The sequence below is a fragment of the Lagenorhynchus albirostris genome, chromosome 5 (assembly GCF_949774975.1).
Source record: "Lagenorhynchus albirostris chromosome 5, mLagAlb1.1, whole genome shotgun sequence".
In the NCBI taxonomy this organism is placed as follows: Eukaryota; Metazoa; Chordata; class Mammalia; order Artiodactyla; family Delphinidae; genus Lagenorhynchus; species Lagenorhynchus albirostris.
Window position 1 is genome coordinate 103,093,365 of NC_083099.1, and position 21,273 is coordinate 103,114,637.

Here is a 21,273-nt window from a genome sequence, read left to right on the forward strand (position 1 = left end):
GTCCAGTGCTTGGGAACCTGCGCTCCCAATGCAGGGGGCGTGAGTTCGATCTCTGGTTGGGGAACTAGGATCCTACATGCCGTGCAGTGTGGCCAAAAAAAAAAAAAGAGAATATTTACTTTTTAGTAAATTTTGTATATTTCTGAAGCACACACATCTCAAAAAGTTTACCTTTATTAATAAAAATTCTATGGTTGTAAAACTCCTTTGAGAAAAACTCATCAAATGGCAAACCATTCCATATTTCATAAACATATTATTGATCCCTAATTAATTCCCATGTCTTTGTGAGATCGCACTGACTATGAAATTATAATGGTGAGCAATCATCCTAGTTGTGAGTTGTTTTTTTTTCCAATTCTGGAAATTCACTAGCTGAGAGAGGTGACAGAACTGAAAGCAGATATCTTGCTGACATTGGATTATTCAGTAAACACTGCAGACACAAACTGCATGCCTCTGCCTCAGGGCTTTGCCACATACATCTATCTGCATGACTGACTCTCTTACCTCCAGTGTCATGTTCTCAATATGACCTAGTATGATTATCCTAATTTTAAGAGTAACATGCCCCTGTCACCACCACCACCATAGGATTCCTGATCTTCTTTTCCCTGCTTTGTTTTCAATATACTTATCACCTAATGTACAATTTATTTATTACATTTATTGTGTGTCACCCCCTAGAATGTAAGTTCCTGAGATCATACATGGAGTTTCATTGTTTTTGTTCCCAAAGGTATCCCTATCACCAGAACAATGTCTAGTACACAGTGGATGTTCAATAAATATTTGTCGAATTAGTACATGTATGAATGAATAAATGCATGAGAGAATACATGAATAAAAGAATAAATTAAATAAATAACTATTGGGTTAAAAAAAGCACACTCAATTATTTTACAAATGAACATCAGTCATTAATACTTTTTGCTTTAGAAGTCACTGGTTCTATGCTTAAACATTGATAGAGACTAATTTAGTCTATGGGTTCAACAAAGTTTACTCTGTATACATATCTATTAAAATCTATTTCATATTCAATAAAGGTGAGAATTAATTATATATATATCAAATAACTTCTTTAATTAGTTAAATGTATAAAAATTAAACAGTATAAGCTTAACAATAAATGATACAATAAAGTTTTACTTTGTGTAATCAGAGCTTCCAAACTGCCTCATTTAAAAATGTTCATTTATTACTGAGGACCACTGAGGAACTCTGTCTTACAATTTCTCAGTTAACCATGTGATAGGTTGCTTGGGTTTTTTTTTAATCGTTAGTACTGAAACACAAGAACGAGGGAAAAGGGACAAGAAGGCAAAACACACATTCCACTTACTCCAATTTTAAGAGCAATTTAAACTACTTTCACTTTACTATGTCTCAAAGTTATAGCACCATCTGGTGTTTACTATGCAGAAATGCTATGAGGGCGGGTAGTGCAAAAGTCCTTTGTCACTTGATTTTTTTTAAATGTTTAGGCAGATGGACAAAATGATGCTAAGCATACAACTAAGTTGATAATGGCACAGACCACATGTTCAGTTCGGAAATATAGTAGTAAAAACTGAGAAATCAACATGGCATTAAAAGAATAAACCATCTAAATAACTTTCAAACAAGAATACTCTTCAAGAAAAAAAGGACAGAGGCAAAACATAAGTAAGTTATTAAAAGAGGAAAATAAATTGAAAAACATTTTAGAACCTTGTTAATAGACCATTTTCAAAATCTGACAAAAGTAAATGATCAAATAAAACAAAGAGTTTACATTTGAAAACCCAGGAGATCTAATTATAAGATTTCTTCATTACATAGCCTCTGTGCTTAACCTCTACAGATAGCATTATAATAAGGCCTTGGTATATTAACAACTCCCAGTAAATTACATACATTTTATCATACGAGGGTGTGACAATTTAGCTTATTCAGTATTTTGTAACTTAGGTAAATTTAATGACTTAATGCTGCTGTCTCTACGTTTACAATGACACCAACATTACTTACACCAATATAGGCTTTCCCGATATCCTAGGATGTCTTATCACTTCTGACATTGTCTCTTTTGTCTCTTCCATTCTCTCTTCATCACTCGAATCCACAACAAATATTACTCCGTAAGATTCAGCATAGTAATTCTTCCAGATTCCCCGAATTCTTTTTCCACCTCCCAAGTCAAAGATGGTGACTTCAAACTTTCCCTGTCTAAGGTCAATTTTGGAAAATCCAACGGTAGGTGCTACATCTTCAGGATACTCTGTTTCAAATGATATAAAAGAAAGAATCTTTAGACCTTAAATTAATAACACTAATTTAACTTCACAACTTAAATGACATAAATGTGTTATTCATCATACTCTAGTACTAAATAGAATGTTTATTATTTGCTTACACAATAAGCGTTACATCTAAGCACATTGGTTTGGGGGAAAGGTAGATACTATAAAATATCCAACTAGAATCTACACTCCTTGCAGATAGGAATTTCTGTCTGTTTTTTTTGTTTGCTTGTTTGTTTTTATTGATATAACCCCAGTTCCTAAACTAATGCCCACCATATAACGGGTACTTAATAAGGATCTGTAGAATAAATAAACAAATGAACTCTTGCCTTTAAGGCCACTGACTCCCCAAGTTACAAACAATAAAAATTTCAACCTTCAACACCACAGCCATGCCCAAGGACCATTACAACCTCTGTGGAGTTATAAAGAAAAACTAAACATTTAGAGAATAGTCTAGAACAACCAAATAATGGGAGAAGCTATGAAGAGTATAGGACCTTTCTTTTTTAATTAACTGAATTAAATCTATAATTGCAATAAAGAGACTTTTAAGGACAGCTTACAAATACAAAGAGTAGATTTTATTTTCTTCTACAAGAATAGAATACAGAATATTCTCATAAATTTATAATTGAATTTCTTTGGACTTCTGCATATGACAGCACAAAGAAGAAGGTACAGGATGTATACAATTATAACTGCCAGAGAGGTAATGACAGTAAGAGATTAAAAAGATCACTAAGGTTCAAGACTTGAACTAGGAGCTGGGACCTAAGCCTTAAAGCTCAGTAGGATTTAGACAGTCAGATGAGTGACCTAAGTAATAGAAATGGTAAAAGCAAGATGCACGCACAAGTTGAACACTGTAGTTGGAGCAAACCCTTAAGTCTGAATGTACAATGAAGAGGGTTCTGAAGATAGAGAATTGGGAGCCACGGAAGGTATTTTAGCAGACCAATAACATAATTAAGGTGACTTAAGTAGTCTTTCTTCAGATTCATCTTTGCAAAAGTCTCTAAACGGACTGAAAATGAGAGTGATAGCCACTTTTTGGAGAGGTATGAAAATAAAAATAGAAGAATGGCAAGAGAGAACTCATGAAAGATTAACAGAACCAAGTGACTCAGTGGTTACAGAGAAGAGTTCAAACTTCATGTCTGTCTCTTCCATTCTCTCTTCATCGCTAGAATTCACAACAAATATTACTCCACTGTACTTTGTTTACAGCTGCACGGTCAATACAGTGGCCACCAAACTACATGAGGCTTTTAAAACTTAAATCAATTAAACTTAAATAAAATAATTCAGCTCCTCAGTTGTTCAAGCTGTATTTCAAGTGCTCAAAAGTCACATGTGGCTGGTGGCCCACCCTACTGGACAGAGCCAATATAGAACATGTCCGTCATTGCAATAGCTCTACTGAACAACACTGGTTTAGAGAGTCTTATCATTCCCACATTCAGCAAAACATTTGCTGTTACAAAGATAAATTTGAGGGCTTCCCTGGTGGCGCAGTGGTTGAGAGTCCGCCTGCTGATGCAGGGGACACGGGTTTGTGCCCCAGTCTGGGAAGATCCCACATGCCGCGGAGTGGCTGGGCCCGTGAGCCATGGCCATTGAGCCTGCGCGTCCGGAGCCTGTGCTCCGCAACGGGAGAGGCCACAACAGTGAGAGGCCCACGTACCGCAAAAAAAAAAAAAAAAAAAAAAAAAAAGATAAATTTGAGAGGCATTTGCTGTTAGGCTTAGGTGTGACAGAGAAACAAACTTGCAATGTACCATTCCCTTTCAGCAAGCATCTTAATGCAGTTTACACAGCTCTCTAGAAAGTTAATAGACATCACAAGTCAAATTTTTAAAAGACCTGCCTTATCTAGAAGGAGAAAAAGGCAAATTTAGAAGCAATATAAGCAGCCATATATTCCAAAAACAGAATTAAACTAGACATTTAAAAATGTGGATCTAGTCTAGGCCAGAACTGGCTTCACAGTTAAAATAGGCAGCTGTCTTTGAGTATGATTTGAAAGGTACCCCCAGGAAATTATCAGTGAAAATAAATCAACTATCCTGAGGAAGGGATAAGGGAAATAACACATACAGAATACCTACTCAGTACCAGGACTTTGTTAGGCATTAGAATGCAAAGATGAATAAAAAAGGGTTGCTGTCCTCAAAGAATATCCAGTACAATTCAGAGAGAACTGTGTTATTCCCATTAATGGGAATAACACAAGAACCTATATGTTCTACAAACAAGACTGGAGAGCACAGTGTGAAGGTATTATGAACTGCACTTTTATGTCCCTGGCAAAACTCATCTGTTGAAACCCTAATCCCCAATGTGATGGTATTTGGAGGTAGGGCCTTTGGGAGGTAATTAGGTTTAGATGAGGTCACAAGGATGGAGCCCCCATGATGGAATTAGTGCCCTTATAAGAAGAGACATAAGAGAGCTTGTTTCCTCTCTCTCTTTCCACCACATAAGGATACAAGTGAGAAGATGGCTGTCTGTAAACCAAGAAGAGGGCCCTCACTAAGTACCCGACCATACTGGCACCCTGACTGCAGCTCCTAGCCTCCAGAACTGTGAGAAATACCTGTTGTTTAAACCACTAAGTCTATGGTATTCTATTACAGCAGCCCAAACTAAAATGGAGGGCATTCAAGAGAAAAAGGGTAAAGAGGAGCTAGAAGTGAGTCATGGCCTAGAAAGCCTTCAGAGAGGAAATGAAATAGGAGTAAAGTCTTAAAAGACAAAAAAATTATAACAAAGAAGGGAGAATAAAATTCCAAGCAGGGGAACAATGTAAGTACAGATAAAATGATGGCACTATTCCCAGGAAACCAATTCATATTAAGTAATTTTTTCAAGGTTACATGGTAGACAGAGCCAGGACTCAAATTCAGGTATTCAGGACTTTAAAAGCCTGTTTCTTTTGATACATGGAACACCCTCCCCAATTTCTCTATTCTTTCCTCTGGCTCCTACTCATGATTCTGTGTTTCAAGGCTCAAGACTAAATGTTCAGGTTACGACCTTTTCTGTAAATCGTTCTCTGATGATTCCTTCCTACTTTCAGTATCACCTACACCATCTATTGTAATATTCTGTGTTCTTGCTGGTCTCCACAATAGCCTATACCTTCCCAATAGCTGGTGACTATCTTTGTATCCTTAGCACTCAGTACAAAGCATATAACTGCTCAATACTACAACACCAGACTGCTAGGACAGCTGAAGCTGCTATCGTTATGTCCATTCTTCCATATATTTACCCATCCAACCATGCTTGTAATCATTTATTGAGGGCCTGTTATAAATCAGGCATCATACAAGAACCAGGCGTTCAAACACATATGGTCCCTAATCCTGAGGATTTCAGTAAAGCATATATGTTAAGACAATGCCTAGAAAGTTCAAGATAAAATGAAAATATATAATCAATAACTATTTATTGAGCTTATGTTATATGCTAAGTACTATGCAAGGTCCTAGATATACAAAGATTAATAAAATTTATTAATATTTTCTGATCTTATAGAGCACTTATATAGATGGAAAAAGAAGAAATATATACATAAACAAATAACTACGATATAATAAAGACGTGTTAATGTCAACAATGCTAGGGACCAATTTACACAAAGAATTTTCCCACCCAAAATAACAACAGTTCCTTAGAACTATTAGCAAATAATACTGGAAAGTCAGAGAATCCTGGATTTTTTAGCTGAGCACATGGCTGTTCAGGATAAAGAATGCAATCCCCAGTCTCTATGGCAGCTAGGGGTGGCCATGAGAACAGGTTCTAGATAATGTGCTGGTGGTATACTGTTAAATGTTTAACTGGCTTTGGAGGCTGTGGAACTCTGATAGGTAGTGTTTTCCAATTGTCATGGTGTAAATAATCCCGCTGTGGACTATTTCAAATTACCAATATGAGGCACCTGAACATAGAGTTTGGAGGAGAGGTGCCTAACTGGCTCTCGTTGCCTAATATGAGCCAATAATAGCAAGTAGCAACCAGCTCTGGAACACCACGGGTTCTAGCTAATGGCCTATGAACTGCAATGATGTGGTGGCTTCTGGTTCACATACTTTAAAAAAAGAGAAGGATAGCCTCCCTTTGTCCTTTACTTCTTCCTTCCAGCTGAAATGCACATGTAGTAGTGAGACACCTTGGACCAGGTAGGCAAGGGAGAACACTAGGAATGGCAAAGCAAATAGGAAAAGGAACTTGAGTCTCTAATACCAGAGAGCTGCTATGCCAGCCCTAGACTACTTTTCCCTGTGCTGTAATATGAGAGAGAAATAAACTATTTTATTAAACCACTGTTATTTTAGGCTTATTTGTTAGCACAACTGAACCTATATCCTATTAATGCAATCACTTTGACAGCCATGAAGAAGAGAAGCTGATTGAAGGAAGTGAACCTCAAGATAGGGAAAGTACTCTTAGATTAGGAAGCTATAATAAAATTATATTATATTGGACACAGACAACGGCAACACAGTAGGAGAGGAAGATTATCTCAAATGAAAGGAGGAAATATACAATAATTTTTTTTTTAAATTTTAATAAAAAACAAAACAGAAATAAGCTAAGAGAAGCCATGGGAGAAATGTTTTAGGAAGACTGCCTACTAAGGCATGGCCTGAACTGGGACACCAAAATAAGTAAAACTGCCCTTGGGGAATTTATAGTCTGGAGAGGTAGAGTAATACATAAAAAGAGGGGCAATTAAGTAGCTATACAAGTAGATACAGATAAGAGTAGACATAAACAGAGGATGTGGTCAATTGTACTGACGGTGGTGGTAAGGGGTGAGGGCAGCAGGAGATCATAAGAAACTTCATAAAGAAGGAGACTATACGACAAACAAGCATATTTAGAGATAAGTAGATAATGTCTTTAAGGATAAGTTGATATTCCCTTTAATAAGGCAAGTGGGAACAGCATAAACAAAATCACAAAGGTATCAAAAGGCTCAATTTGAAAAACTTCAAGTCGTTCTATATAACTGGAATCTTTAAAAAAGAAAAATGGTAAGAAATCAGTCACTGGAGTAGGCTGAAGAGTAAATACGAAATGAAAAACAAAAACAGAGCCAGAGGGGAGCTCAAAGTTGAAGGCAGCTTTGACTTTTTGTTCATGATGTGACACTTTGAACATTTTCTAAACTCAGAAAAAGAAACTAATGGAGGTGGAATTCAGAAGAAGGCCTGATCGAAAGAGTTTGTTCTAAGTACACACAAATAATTAGACAGTCTGATTAGCACATTCCTGGATCCCGCTCCCTTGAACATAAGGCTTTGAAGGGATGAAAGAGAAAACGTTTAGATAAGGTTTCATGGCCTGCAGGCCAAATCTGGCTGGCCACCTGTTTTCACATGGCCCTCAAGCTAAGCATGTGTTTTACATTTTAAAATAATTTCCAAAAAAAAACCCAAGAATAATGTTTCATAATACATCAAATTTTAGGGTCTATAAATAAAGTTTCATTGGAACATGGCCATGCTCATTTGTTTACATATTTTCTATGGCTACTTCTGCACTACTATGTCAGAGCTGTGTAGCTGGGAAAGGGACCATATGACTCTCAAAGTCTAAAATATTTACTATATGGATCTTTACAGAAGAGGTTTGCAAACCCTTGGTTTAGATGGTGACAGTGAGTGCTTTGCAAGGATATAACCTAGGTGACAGCATGAGGGGTACAAAAAGGCTTTAGAAGCCTCCTCAAACAATAATATATAGTTTGCAACTAATTGGGGGTGACAAAATGTTTTTCTCCAACAGCAAATTTTTCAAGGTGTCAATTTTTTTTCATGAATTTCCATAAATAAAAGCTCCCTATCCGTCATGCATGATATCTAGTTGCAAAATCCATTTTCAGGAACAAATATATGTTAGGTTTTCTCCCAATTCATACCCTCAAGATGCCTGGCTCGTGCTACATCTTCTGGGTATACAACAAACTCACTAGTATAGTACCTCTATATTGTAGTTACAAAGCATTAAATTAAGACTAAATAAATACATCCAATGAGATGTAATATAAATGACATAAAACCCTTTAATGTATCTTTAATGTAACTGTAAAAATTACACATCATGTTGAAAAAAAATCAAAAAATGCAAAGAGAACTGTGCTGGCTAACTGTATTTCTACCTCCCTTTCATTTAGCTGTAGCCCTGTGACTAAATTCTGGCCAAGAAAATGTAAGTAGAAGATAGGGATCCTTAAAGGCAGGGGCATGTCCTTTTTTTACTTTTTCCTTCCTACTGGCTAGAAGACAGCTGCGATCCCTCTTAGCTGATCAAAAACCTCGAGGAGCCTCTGCATTCATTCAAATCTGAAACATAACAGGCTGGTACTATTAAGCCAGAGTCTATTCACCACATTAGCCTCAAGTATACTAAGAATATAAAGTAATAGAGTACACAGTATATGTACCCAATGAATATGTAATAAAGCAATTTAAATAAATAAATCAGAGTAATTTAATAATAAATTTTTTCAGCTTACCTCCTTGGATTCCCTTTGCTGTTGCCGTTTTACCAGCATTATCAAGTCCCACCATCACAAGAGTCACCTTTCTTAAAACAATAAAAATTAAAAAATCACTTTGAGTCAATTAAGTATTGAGGTAAAAATAAAAGCAAATTCATTCATCCAAGCAACACTTAAGGAGCCTCTATATGTACAAGACAATCTGCTGGATGCTAGGGGGTACAATGATGAATAAAATATATATTGAAAAAGCAAAATTCTTGAAAAATACCTGTAAAGTGTCATCCTTTTGTTCTCTAAGCAAAAAAAAAAAAAAAAAAAAAAAAAAAAAGGGAAACTGTACAGTAGATAACCTGAAGGATAGAGAAGAAATAAGGGAAAGAAGAGAGAAAGCAAGGAGGGAGATAGATCCTAGCATGAGTTATCTATCATGTCTAAAGACTCAATTTTCTAGTTAACTGAAGTCTAAGGATTAGCACAAATTTGTTTTTTCTTGTGAAATTACATAAGAAAAGAATGATTGTTAGGTTCTTGACACTACTAGTATGCGCAACTGTTTTTATATATGCAGCACCTTACCAAGTATAAATCTTAAACATAGTATAGTAACATGATTATTAACCTAAGCGCTAACATATTTTGAAAGAGGGTTCCTAAATTATAAAGCTTAAAATGTTTCTGATGATATAGCTAAACTTCACAGAGTTAGAAAAAAAATACAATCTAGTTCAATTTTACTATTGAAGAAACATAAGTCCAGAGTCATAAGATAAGACAATGAATTGGTTACAGTCAGAACCAGAACCTAATTCACTTAACTCCTACGAACTTCTCAAACCTGGGGCAGGTTGTAAAGGAACAAACCTACTATACTGGTCCTATTATCTCAGCGATTCACTCCACCACTAAAGCTCATTTCTGTTCCAGGCTTAACTACTGCTTAGTATAAATGATGAGACCATCTATTAACACCACTTTGGGAATATAGAGAGAAAGCCACAGCATAACTGGGCCACATTCCCATGGGGTAGAGTCAGGGTTTCTACCAAGTACAGTCATTCTTCACTGGCAATCATTCCAAGAAGGGTTAAAAAACAGAACTTAGATGGCAAGAAAGGGTGTTTTTTCATCTGTCTAGGCCTGGCTTTCTTGGATCTGGACTTCTTTATTAAACAAACAGTTACTGACCATCTTCTGTATACCATACACCAGTGTTCTAGGTACCTGAGATACACTTGTTTATTTAAATAACAACAACAACAATGAAAAACAGAAACTGATAGAGAAACCCTTCTCTTATTAAACTTACATTTTAGTTACAGGAGACAAACAATATAATACATATAAGAAATAAGTAAATTATAGGTTATATCATACGTTAGAGGTGATTAGGTACTACAGAAAAAAGAATAAAGTAGAGCAGGATATGGATTGTAGTTACATAAGGTGATCAGGGCAGGCCTCACTGAGAAAGAAGGTAAAGTCTGAGTAAGGCCTTGAAGGAGGGAGTTACTTATGCAAATATCTGGGGCAAGAGAGTACAGCTGGGGCAAAGGCAAGGAAGCCAGTGTGGTAAAACCCAGTGAGACAGGAGCAGGGAAGAAGGACAGGAAGTCAGAAACGCATCAGAGGCCAGATAACGTAGGGCCTTGTAGGCCATGGTGAGGACTTTGGTTTTTGTAAGTGAAATTAATTTACTCTTCATGTTAATTTCCTTTGTTATCCAGGAGCCTTAGTCTTTTGTAAATGCTTCAACCATCCCTACATCCACCATGAAGAATAAACGAAAGTACGTCTCTGCCCGAGTCAGTGGTAAGTCACAATCAGTAGCATCCCCACACCCCATTCCCAGTCAGTCAGTGGTGGGGTCAGTGGAAATGCCAAAGAGGCACACAGCAGATTATGAATTACGGATCTGAGGTAGAATGTGAGGTCTGGGTACTTCTATCCACGGGAAAGTTTTACCTGTATTATCAACTTTGAAAAATATGTTTACTTCTCATGGAAGCTTTGAGATATGTAGAGTATAACTCTACTATTTTGTTTGAAGAATTCATAACTTCCAAACATTTAAGTACAAAATTTAAGTACAAAATAATTTCTTAAATAAAATATAATAAATGACTATCCAAAAAAGATGGATTGTATAGCATTTAAACAATATTTTGGATAACTGAAGTTACTAGATATATAATGAATTAGACCATAATAGTAAAGCTAATTCAATTGCTCTTTAACAATTTATTTCAAGATCTACAGTGCTTCAAACATCACCATGACCAAAACAATTACTTTTGGGGAACAAATCCCCATTTTCTGCTTGTTTGCATCACTTATTCTGTAACTATTGATTAGGCACCGATTACACAGTACCAAACAAACATCCACAATCCCTAGCCATCATAAACTTTAGAGCCTAGAAAGAAAAGAGGCATTAGAGATTTATGTGTGATGACTGTTGTAAAGGGAAAGCACAGGCAGGCACAGGAAGAGATAGCAGCTGACCATGCCTATTCTAGAAGTCACAGGAGACCATACTGCAAACATATATCAACTGGGTCAGCAGTTCCTAGGAACATCATGGATCCTTTTCCCATCCCTTATGAGCCGGAGTAAAAAATCTCAAATATACCTTTTTAAGGAAAATGGCCCTTCATTCTCTACTACAAAGGTAGCATTTTATGTTTCCCCAGCTCCATTCTTGTCAAGATTTCAGTTTAAAAAAAAAAAAATCACTGTCCAAATAATTACTTTTACACACTTTGAAACATTACTCTTAAAGCAGCTATCAAGGAAAAATGTTAGATTTTACCTTAAAAGCTTTCTTTTTTTAAAACAGAATATTAGGTTCAAACAAAAAAAAGTTCTTCAAACATGAAAATCACTTTGGAAAATTATAATCATGCTGAGACTGGCAAGAAATAAGTCTCTCTGGATTTCTATTTTTATTTTGACTACACTTGCAAGTACACAGTTAATCTTTAAGATCATTATGCCAAAGCTTGAAAACACAGCTTTAATTAAATATTTGAGGTAATTAAAGCCTTAATGAAAAAACATAACATTAGCAGTACAAATGAAATCACAGCATGAATTACTGCAATGCCTGATAACAAAGCATTAAATTTATACTTTCAGAATAGAATGGGTTTAAAAGGCTAACGATCACCTAACACTCAAAATTCTGTGGAACTCTTTAACCACTGAATATATTCAATCTAACACATTTTAAAATGTACATGTCATTATAACTTTTTAAAATAAGATAAATTATCACTGATTGGGAACAGTTTGGCTGTGATGCTATGTAACAACAGAGAAATAAAAAACTATGTTTTTTAGTCTTATGATTATTGATCAAATACACTAGTCCTTCAATTGAAAAAATAATAAACAGTGTTATTAGGTTTATAGTGTCTAGAAAGTTGACACTAGCAATAAAAGCAATCATTTAGTCATTTGGTCAGGCAGTAATTCAATAAAAGTACATAAGGCATTTGAGTACTATGGACACAAAAATGCCTGAGACATCATTTCTATCCCAGAGTGCTCATCATCTAATGAGAATGACTAAAATGTAAACAAATATTTGTACATTATGACACTATGACAGTTTAAAATGCTTATCGATATATACAAGACGCTAAAGGAATACAGAGCAAGAAGACTTTATTCAGCCTAGAGATACAGGAGAAGATCTGGGAAGCTTCTTACACAAGGTGATGATGCCTCAGCTAAGTTCTTAAAATGTAGAAGTTTGCCGAGCAAGGGGAAGGTGAAAATAGGAGGAAGGATGAAGACGTTCCAGACTAAGAACACTGCCTGAGAAGACACCACACCAAGGAAGTAAGAACTGGCAGGGTGCTGAGTTGCTGAACCCAGGCATTAAGAGCACATCTCAGGAAAGCAGCCTTAAGCAAAAGGAAAACATGCTTGTTACATTCATACACAATCACAACTCAATACAGCTGTGTATTGAGTCTAAAAGGAACCCGATATACTTCTACTTAAGGAACCAGTATCATAATATAGGTAATAATGTGACCTTCCCAGAAGTTGAAAGTGATCACTTAGCTCTTATTACAGTTATCCCTGAGTCTTGAATTATATACCAAACTAGAAAGGCTGACATGGAAGGACTCTGTTGTAAGATGTACAGTATGTTTCCACTAGTAACAAGTAACATATAGGGATTATGGGTACTCTGATAGATAGCCACAAACTTGGTGTTATAGCAGGCTGTGTTCAAATCCCAAAATTGCCATTTCCAAGCTATATGACCTGGGACACATTATTTAACTTCTCAGAATTTCATCAGTAAAATGGGATAATAAAAATATCCATCCCATAGGGATGTGGTGAAATTACATAAGACATGCAAGTAAGGTGCACAATGCTTGTGGCACACAGTAAGTGCTCAACCTATAGCTGTTCTTATTACAGAATAAAATTCAAGACAGGGAGTCTACAAATGAGACCAGCGAGATGGGCAGGGACCAGATTATAGAGGAGGATTAATGGGTTCAGTTTTGCACATGTTGACAGTAGTGCTTGTCTCACACTGAAGTCTGAAGCTGGAGGAGAGACCTGGACTGGGATTATGAGACATATACGTGGTAGTTAAAACTATAAGAACAGATGAAAGAGCACAGAAGGAAGAAGAGCCAGGGGACAGGGGACACAGAACCCCAAGAACCTTTGAAGAAACCCTTAAAATTGTAGCCAGAAAGAAATGACACCAAAGAAATGGCAGCGATGGGAAAAGTTTCCAGAAGGATTAAGAGATGAACAATATCAAATACTACAAAGTTTTGTAAAATAAAAGTATCTTTTTGGTAATTGCCACAAATTAAGTACCTCAGAAATAAGTGCTCTCAGCTTTTCCCAAACCCTGCAATACCAACGCTTTGAATTTATATGGCGTGTCTTGATAGTTCAAAGCTATTTTACCCTATCATTTATCTTCATGCTGTCCCTGCAAGTAGAGCAGATACAAGTTACCCAAGGTTACAGTGCTAATAAAAATTAGTTAACAGCAGTTTCCATGGGAAGTTTAAAAACAATAGTTTGTAAAAATAATAATTATTATTTTAAATGGCAACTTGAACCATCTCGTTTATTGTAAAATTTACTCACATTTATACACACACACACACACACACACACACACACACACACACAGACACAAACCAGATAGCCAGGTAGTCTGGCTCATTTTCATCAAAATATTTTGGAATTTTTTCCCCACATTTCAGTCTATCACAATCATAACCTACTTCCTAGAGCTAAGAGAAGGTAGATTACCTAGTAATAGGTAGATTACTAAGGTTATGAATTGCATGTTGTTAATAAAACCTAACCATGATGTTAATGAAAATCTAACAATGGCATTTTTCTGTTTAAAATCCTTAAACAGAATCAAATCCAAACTCTGCAGCCTCTTCTTCTGCCACTCCCCAGCAAGCCTTTAAGGCTGGGGTTTCCCCCAGTCCTTCTTGACCATGCATGTTAACACAGCAAATAAACCTTAACTTTTTCATGCAACTTTTCAAACAGTCTTCTCAACTAGAACTTGTCTTAACTCTGCAGCCCCAGGATCAAATGTGCTGAGCATACATCATGCATCTTTACTGAATGAATACTTTCTGATCCCCCATTTACTAAGTAAACACTAAGTAAAATTAAAATATATAACTTTAAGCTGAGAACATACTATAATGGATTTAATTTATATAAATCTTCACATCAAAGTAACAGTTCAATATTAGAGAATGTTATTAAAATTACCTATTTTCTTACATCAAACTGACTGAAGTTTTCTGAATAAATTTACATGCTTATGGTTTCAAGGTAATAATTAACAGTGAGAAATATTTTTAAAACTAAAATAATTCTGAGTTAAAAAAAAAAGTAGGGATTGATTAAGAGAGCCAAAGACTGTTTTACATATTTTATCTCAGGGTCCCTTTTTATATAACAGATACAGAAATTAATATGTCTAAAATATAAGCCACATAATATAAGCATTTTGAACTTAGACTCAGAAAACATTTGTATTCTGAATCTTTTCTGAAAGACATTATTACAATCTTTTGAACATTTACAACTCTAAACTTCCTCATCTGTCAACTAAGGAAGACAATACTTCAAATGAGATAATTACATTAAAGCTATTTTTAACTTCAAAAATGTTATGCAAGTTAAAATAAAACACTTCACTGAAACACTATGAAGCAAAATTTAACACATCAAAATTAATATTTATTACTTAAAATATTTAAAACTACATGGAACAATTTAACAAATAACAAATACATATGAAAAGGGACTTGGGAATACTGTTTTATGATATATGTGTGAGAAAACAAAAAACTTACCACAAAAAAAAATTAATACAATGAAAAAGTTTTACCGAAAACATTTATGGTGTGATTTTATTATACAAATGCACTATTTTCTGACATTTTAATTCAGATTGTAGAGTCCAGGATAATACTGCATCAAAATAACTCTCTAAATTTATGAAGCACCAGGACTGCCCTGGTGGCGCAGTGGATAAGACTCTGTGCTCCCAATGCAGGGGGCCCAGGTTTGATCTCTGGTCAGGGAACTAGATCCCACATGCATGCCGCAACTAAGAGTTCACGTGCCACAACTAAGGAGCCCGCCTGCCACCACTAAGACCTGGTGCAACCAAATAAGTAAATAAATTTATGAAGCACTAAAAAGAGGGCAAACCTTGGGGTTATATGCTAGCTTTGAAGTCCTGATCAAGTGAAATTCTTAGTATCAGTTTGTTCATTTCTAAAATATAAAGGGATAATGTAAACTATGAACTTTAGCTAATGATATATCACTATGTTCATCAATTGTAACAAATGTACCCCACTAATGAAAGATGTTAATAATAGTGGAAACTAGGTGGAGGGAGGTATATGGGAGCTCTCTGTACTTTCTGCTGAGTTTTTCTGTAAACCTAAAACTGATCTAAAAATAAAGACTATTTTTTAATTGAAAACTAAAATAAAATATAAAGGGGTAGAATCAAAATATCTCTAGAGCCCTTTCCTAAAATTCTGAGATTCTTACTATGAATAAACAACAAGCTGTAAGGGGATAAAAAGAAGTGTAAGATATTCCAGTTCTGCCCATGGCACATCAGATAATCCTTGCTAATCTGTATGTACAGCTTAATTAAGAAATTAAGAACCAGCAATTTCTATAAATAGTCTAGGATTTACAGTTATATTTACTTAGACCAAGAAAGATGGCTAATAGGGTGCTGTTCCCCCACTGAAAAAATTCCTAGCAGAGATAACATACCACATCATGGCATGTTTTACCAGATACCATACTGATACACAGAAAGCACCAATCCACATTGCTTACTGTGACATGTGAGCCTCTTCTTTTAGACTTGGCCACAGTGAATAACAATCTACTAAAAAAACTTGAATTAAAGCGTTGGTAGGCTGAATTGTGACAAGGAAAAACACAGATGGGTAAGAAACTAGTTTTAGCTAGTGGTTACCTCAGGGAAGGGATGGTGTGAGACAAATAGGGTGCAGGGAGCTTCAAGGATTTATCCATTTCTTCAGAAAAAAACTGAAATGTGATGACCAAAGGTTAATATTTGTAAAACCTAGGTAGTGAGCACATGAGTACTTACTATATTTTTCTTGTTCTTTAAATACTGGTAAAAATATGTTTTTACTATTTTAAATTATACTACATAATTCTTGCTGCCAAAATTAGTTCCTTTAAATTGATGTTAATTTTCTGCCTCTCTAGGTGGGCTATTCCTGAAATCATGCTCCTGGAAAGCATAGGAAGCACAAATTTCTTCAAGACCCAGGTAAAATTACACCCTTTCCAAAATTCTGCTTCCAACCCTTGCTAGAATCTTGGAAATCATCTTTAAACTCATATATTCTATCCTATGTTATATTACCATTTCATCAACTAGATGCTACTTGGTATAAATAATCAGAATTCTGAGTATGTAAATGATAATATGTAAGGGTGAGGACCTGCTGACAGGTCCAGATATTTACTGAGAACCATGACTTGACAGACCTTGTGTTCCGTGCCCTGGATGAAGGCTGCTCCCTATACACAAAATAAATTTCAACAGAGATTCAAATGTTAAAAATTAAAACATAAAAGTACTAGAAAAAAAAGTATAGGTGAATATAATCTTGGAGTGGTGATGAACTTCCTAAATATTACACTGAAAGAATGATATATTTGAATTAAAAAAATTTAATGTTTATGCTTCAAAAACCATCAAAAAATTTAAAAACGTAACAAAAGAAAGAAAAATATCTGCAACACATACTAGAGTGAAAGGGTTACTAGTATAAACACTTAACAACTCTTTTAGAAAAATCAATAAGAAAATGGACCTGTGCCAATAGAAAAACAGCAAAGGGAATCACTGGGAAATTCTCAAAAGAAGAAATACAAATGTCTAAGGGAAAAAAAATTTTTTTTTGATGTTGGGGGTAGGAGTTTATTAATTTATTTTTATTTATTTTTGCTGTGTTGGGTCTTCGTTTCTGTGCGAGGGCTTTCCCCAGTTGCGGTGAGCGAGGGCCACTCTTCATCGCGGTACGCGGGCCTCTCACTATCGCAGCCTCTCGTTGCGGAGCACAGGCTCCAGACACGTAGGCTCAGTAGTTGTGGCTCACGGGCCTAGTTGCTCCGCGGCATGTGGGATCCTCCCAGACCAGAGCTCGAACCCGTGTCCCCTGCATTAGCAGGCAGACTCTCAACCACTGCGCCACCAGAGAAGCCCGGGAAAAAACTTTTAACCTTACCAGTAATCAAGAAAATAGAAAATAAAAGCAGATAACATTTCCCCCATAACCTGGAAAAAATGAAAAAGTGATGGCTCCTATTTTTTGAGGAAAAAAGCACTCTCTTAACACTGCTGGTAGGAGTAGAAATTGGTTTAAAAAAACAAGAAGCCTTTCTGAAGAGCAATTTGGCAATATATATCACACACCTTAAACTTTTTCATATCATTTGATCTAGAATTCCATTTCCAAAGACACTTATATAAGGATGCTCACCAAGGCATTGTTGATAACAGTAAAAAAAAATTTAAACATCCTAAATATTTAATAACGGGAATAATTAAGAACACTTTGGTGAATCTATTCAACACATTACTCTGCTGCTATTAAAAATATGTTGAACGAAAATATGTAATGATGTAAAATGATGTTAATTATACATTAAGGCAAAATAAATAAATAAAAAGCTATGAAATAGCACTTGATTTTCTCATTATTGTTTAAAAAAATTTACATGTATGTAAGAGATTCTACACCAAAATACAAAAAATGGTAGTCTCTGGTGGATGAGATTGTGAGTTAACTTAAATTTGCCCCTTTCTGCTTAACTGTGCTTTCAATGTTCTACAATAAACATGCATTACCTTTAAATAACAATAAATATACATTACTTTTAAATGTTTTAATTTTTTTTGAATTTTATTTTTTTTATACAGCATGCTCTTCTTAGTTATCTATTTTATTAAATGTTTTTAAATAACAGCAGCTCCTGTCCACAAGACATCCTGTATGACTAGGCAAACTGAATAAACATTACAATACATGGTAAGTAGAGACCAATACAAGAGGCTAATAAGCAAACACAATGCAAGGTAAAGAATCTAGGCTGGAATTCAAAGAGTTTCCTGAAGGAGAGAATCTCCCAAGTGAGATTTAAGTATGATTAGGAACAGTCAAAAGAGAGAAGGGCATTCAGGGAGGAATGGAGGGACTAGAGAACTTAAATACCCCAAATCTGGAATGACAGGAAGAAAAAGAATGGCTTATGATGAGTCCATATAGCCAGCCTCAGGTCAAATTGCAAGTATTCTGTAAGTAATGTTTGGATGTTATCCTGAAGGCAATTAGGAAAGACTTAAGGTTTAAAATCAGCTGCATACTAAAAAGATCATTGACAGTATGGAGCATTAATCAGAGGGGAACAGTGGAAAGTCTGTCAAAGAGATCTGGGAGAGAAATAATGGAAACCTTATCTAAAATGGAGCAGTGGGTATGCAAAGGCTGAAAGAGTACAAGACACACAAATCGTATTAAGTAGGTATAAACCAAAGGATTTGATGATTTGAGATAACAAAGCACAAAGAGGCGTGCAGGATTACTCTTGGCTTCTGATGTGGGTAAAAGGAAGGCAGAAGCAATTCGGCATGAGAGAAGATGTAAATTCAGTTTTGGATGTGTTCGGATTGAAGATTCTGTGGTAACTGGATATGTAAGTCTTAAGTGGTGGATGAGTCTTTGTGTTGGAAATATGGACTTGAGAGTCAATGTTGAGGTGGTAGCTGAAGTCTCTCTTATGGTGCGACTGACCATAAGGGGAGAATATGTAGAAGAAGAAAAGAGAGTTGAAGACAGAACCTGAAGCAAACTTGGGAGTCAGATGAAGAAAGGCTAAGTGGCAAAAAGAGATAGAAAAGGAAAGAGGCGGAAAGGTGAAAAAATTTTAAATTCAGGAAAAAGAAATAAGAGAATTCCAAGAAGAGAGTGATCTTAAGTGTCAACTGATGCCAAAAGATTGAAAAGCATCCATTGGATTTAATAACCAGGCAGCATCTGTGGTGTAGCAAGAAAAACTGAAGGGTCTGGGTGAAAGCCTTCTACTGCAGGAAGTTAAGGAATGCTTGAGAGGGGAGGAAGCTGAGACGGTACCACTCATACATTGCCAATTGTTAAGTGTGGAGTAAAGGGAAGGAGGAAGGGTAGTGGCTGCAGGGACAGGGTTGTTTAGGATGGTAGACACAGAATAACAACCTCCCAAAGATGTCCACATCCTAATTCCCAAAACCTGTGACTATGTTTTCTTACGTGGCAAAAGGAACTTTGTAGATGTGATAAAGCTAAAGGATCTTGGATGGGGAGCTTATCTTGGAATATCCAGGTAGGCCCGATGTAATTACAAGAGTCCTTCCTTATAAAAAGGAAGCAGGAGAGCACAGACGAGAGAAGACATTATGATAAGACGTTATGATGTTGGCTTTGAAGATGGAGGAAGGGGGTCACAAGCGAAGAATGCAGGCAGCCTCTTTCTTTGCTGGAAAAGGCAAGAAAAACAGATTCTCCCCTAGACCCTCCAGAAAGTATGCAAGCAATCCTGCTGACCCATTTTAGACTTCTGATCTCAGAACTGTAGGATAATAAACTTGTTTAAGTCACTAAGTTGATAGCAATTTGTTACAGCAGCATTAAGAAACATTTAATTTGGTTTATTTTTTAGGTAAGAGAGGCTTGAGCATGTTTACGTACTAAAGGAAGAACAGAAGCGAAGCTCTGAAGACAGAAGAGAGAGAGATTTTGTATTTTTGATGATAAAATTGGACAATAAATTTTTGGATAAAAGTGTAGGTTTATTCTTGTATCCCAGAAGTTCTTTCTGTGATCTCTGACTGAATACTGAACCCCTAAAGTTCCCAGGAAATGGGAAGAAATGGAATTAAGTGCACAGGTGTAAGAATTAGACTTGGAAAGAAAAAGGAACCCTTCTTCCACTAACAGAAAGAGAGCAAAGGAAGATTATCTATACTGATAAGTATAAAATGAATTGAAGAAGGTAACCTACTAATCAGCACTTATCTCCTAAGATCAGGGGTATTATTTACTGAGTAACTACTATGTGCAAAGCATCAAGTACTGGCATACATTTTCTTTCTCAAAATGTTGTAAAACAAAAATTATCCATACTTGACTGGGGGGAAAGTGCCAAAACTCCTAAGATTCAGATGCAAATCTGTTTGACTCAAAACACTATATTGAGAAATCTGGCAGACACCACAATAACCAAGTGACCAAGGTTAACAGCAGCAGTAATAAGAGATATCAAAATCATGTACCCCTTGATATGATGTACTGAAAAGGACATTTCACCTGCATGGTATTTCCTTTATCCATTTATGCAGCAACATCTCTGTAAGGGGTATTCTACAAAACAATTGACAGGTACTCTTCAAAGTCTCAAGGTTATGAAAGACAAGGAAAAACTACAGAACTATTATAGATTGAGAGAGAACAGAGACATAACAAAGCAATGTGGAATCCTTGATTAGATCCTGGACAGGGAGAAAAAAAGCATTAGATGTTAAAACGAGTGAACTCAGAATAAAATCTATAATTTAGTTAATAGTACAGTACCAAAGTTAATCCCTTAGCTTTGATCACTGTATTATGATCTCAAAATAAAAAGTTAAAAAAAAAAAACACTACAGTGCACTGCTTCTACAGGAGCAAGCCACTTACCTGTGAGTAGAGCTTTTAGTCTATTCAAGGTTAATTTTACATAGCTGCAGAGCCTACGTTAGGTTCTGTCTGGTGGTTAACAATAGCAGATACAGTGTTCCTGAATTCCCTAGCATCCTGGTCTGACTCCTGACCTAGACTGGTACTTTTAACTCTTGACCTC

General features: G+C 35.8%; 1 protein-coding gene and 1 long non-coding RNA gene across 5 annotated transcripts in view; one reads left to right on the forward strand and one right to left on the reverse strand.

Annotated features, from left to right (window-relative positions):
• Positions 1–21,273, reverse strand: part of ARL13B (ADP ribosylation factor like GTPase 13B) — a 75,809-nt gene that overhangs the window by 51,380 nt on the left and 3,156 nt on the right. For 2 of the 4 annotated variants that reach the window (XM_060150737.1, XM_060150735.1), the window contains exons 2-3: positions 8,821–8,891; positions 2,014–2,263 (exon numbers count right to left, since the gene is read on the reverse strand). In XM_060150737.1, coding sequence (XP_060006720.1) covers positions 2,014–2,263; positions 8,821–8,891 — 321 coding nt within the window. The remainder of the gene's footprint in view (positions 1–2,013; positions 2,264–8,820; positions 8,892–21,273) is intronic. The other 2 variants (XM_060150738.1, XM_060150739.1) reach the window with 2 other exon arrangements.
• LOC132521255 (uncharacterized) lies at positions 16,556–20,152 on the forward strand. Its single transcript, XR_009540783.1, has 3 exons — positions 16,556–16,660; positions 18,367–18,428; positions 20,095–20,152. It is a non-coding gene; the product is annotated as an uncharacterized LOC132521255 (long non-coding RNA).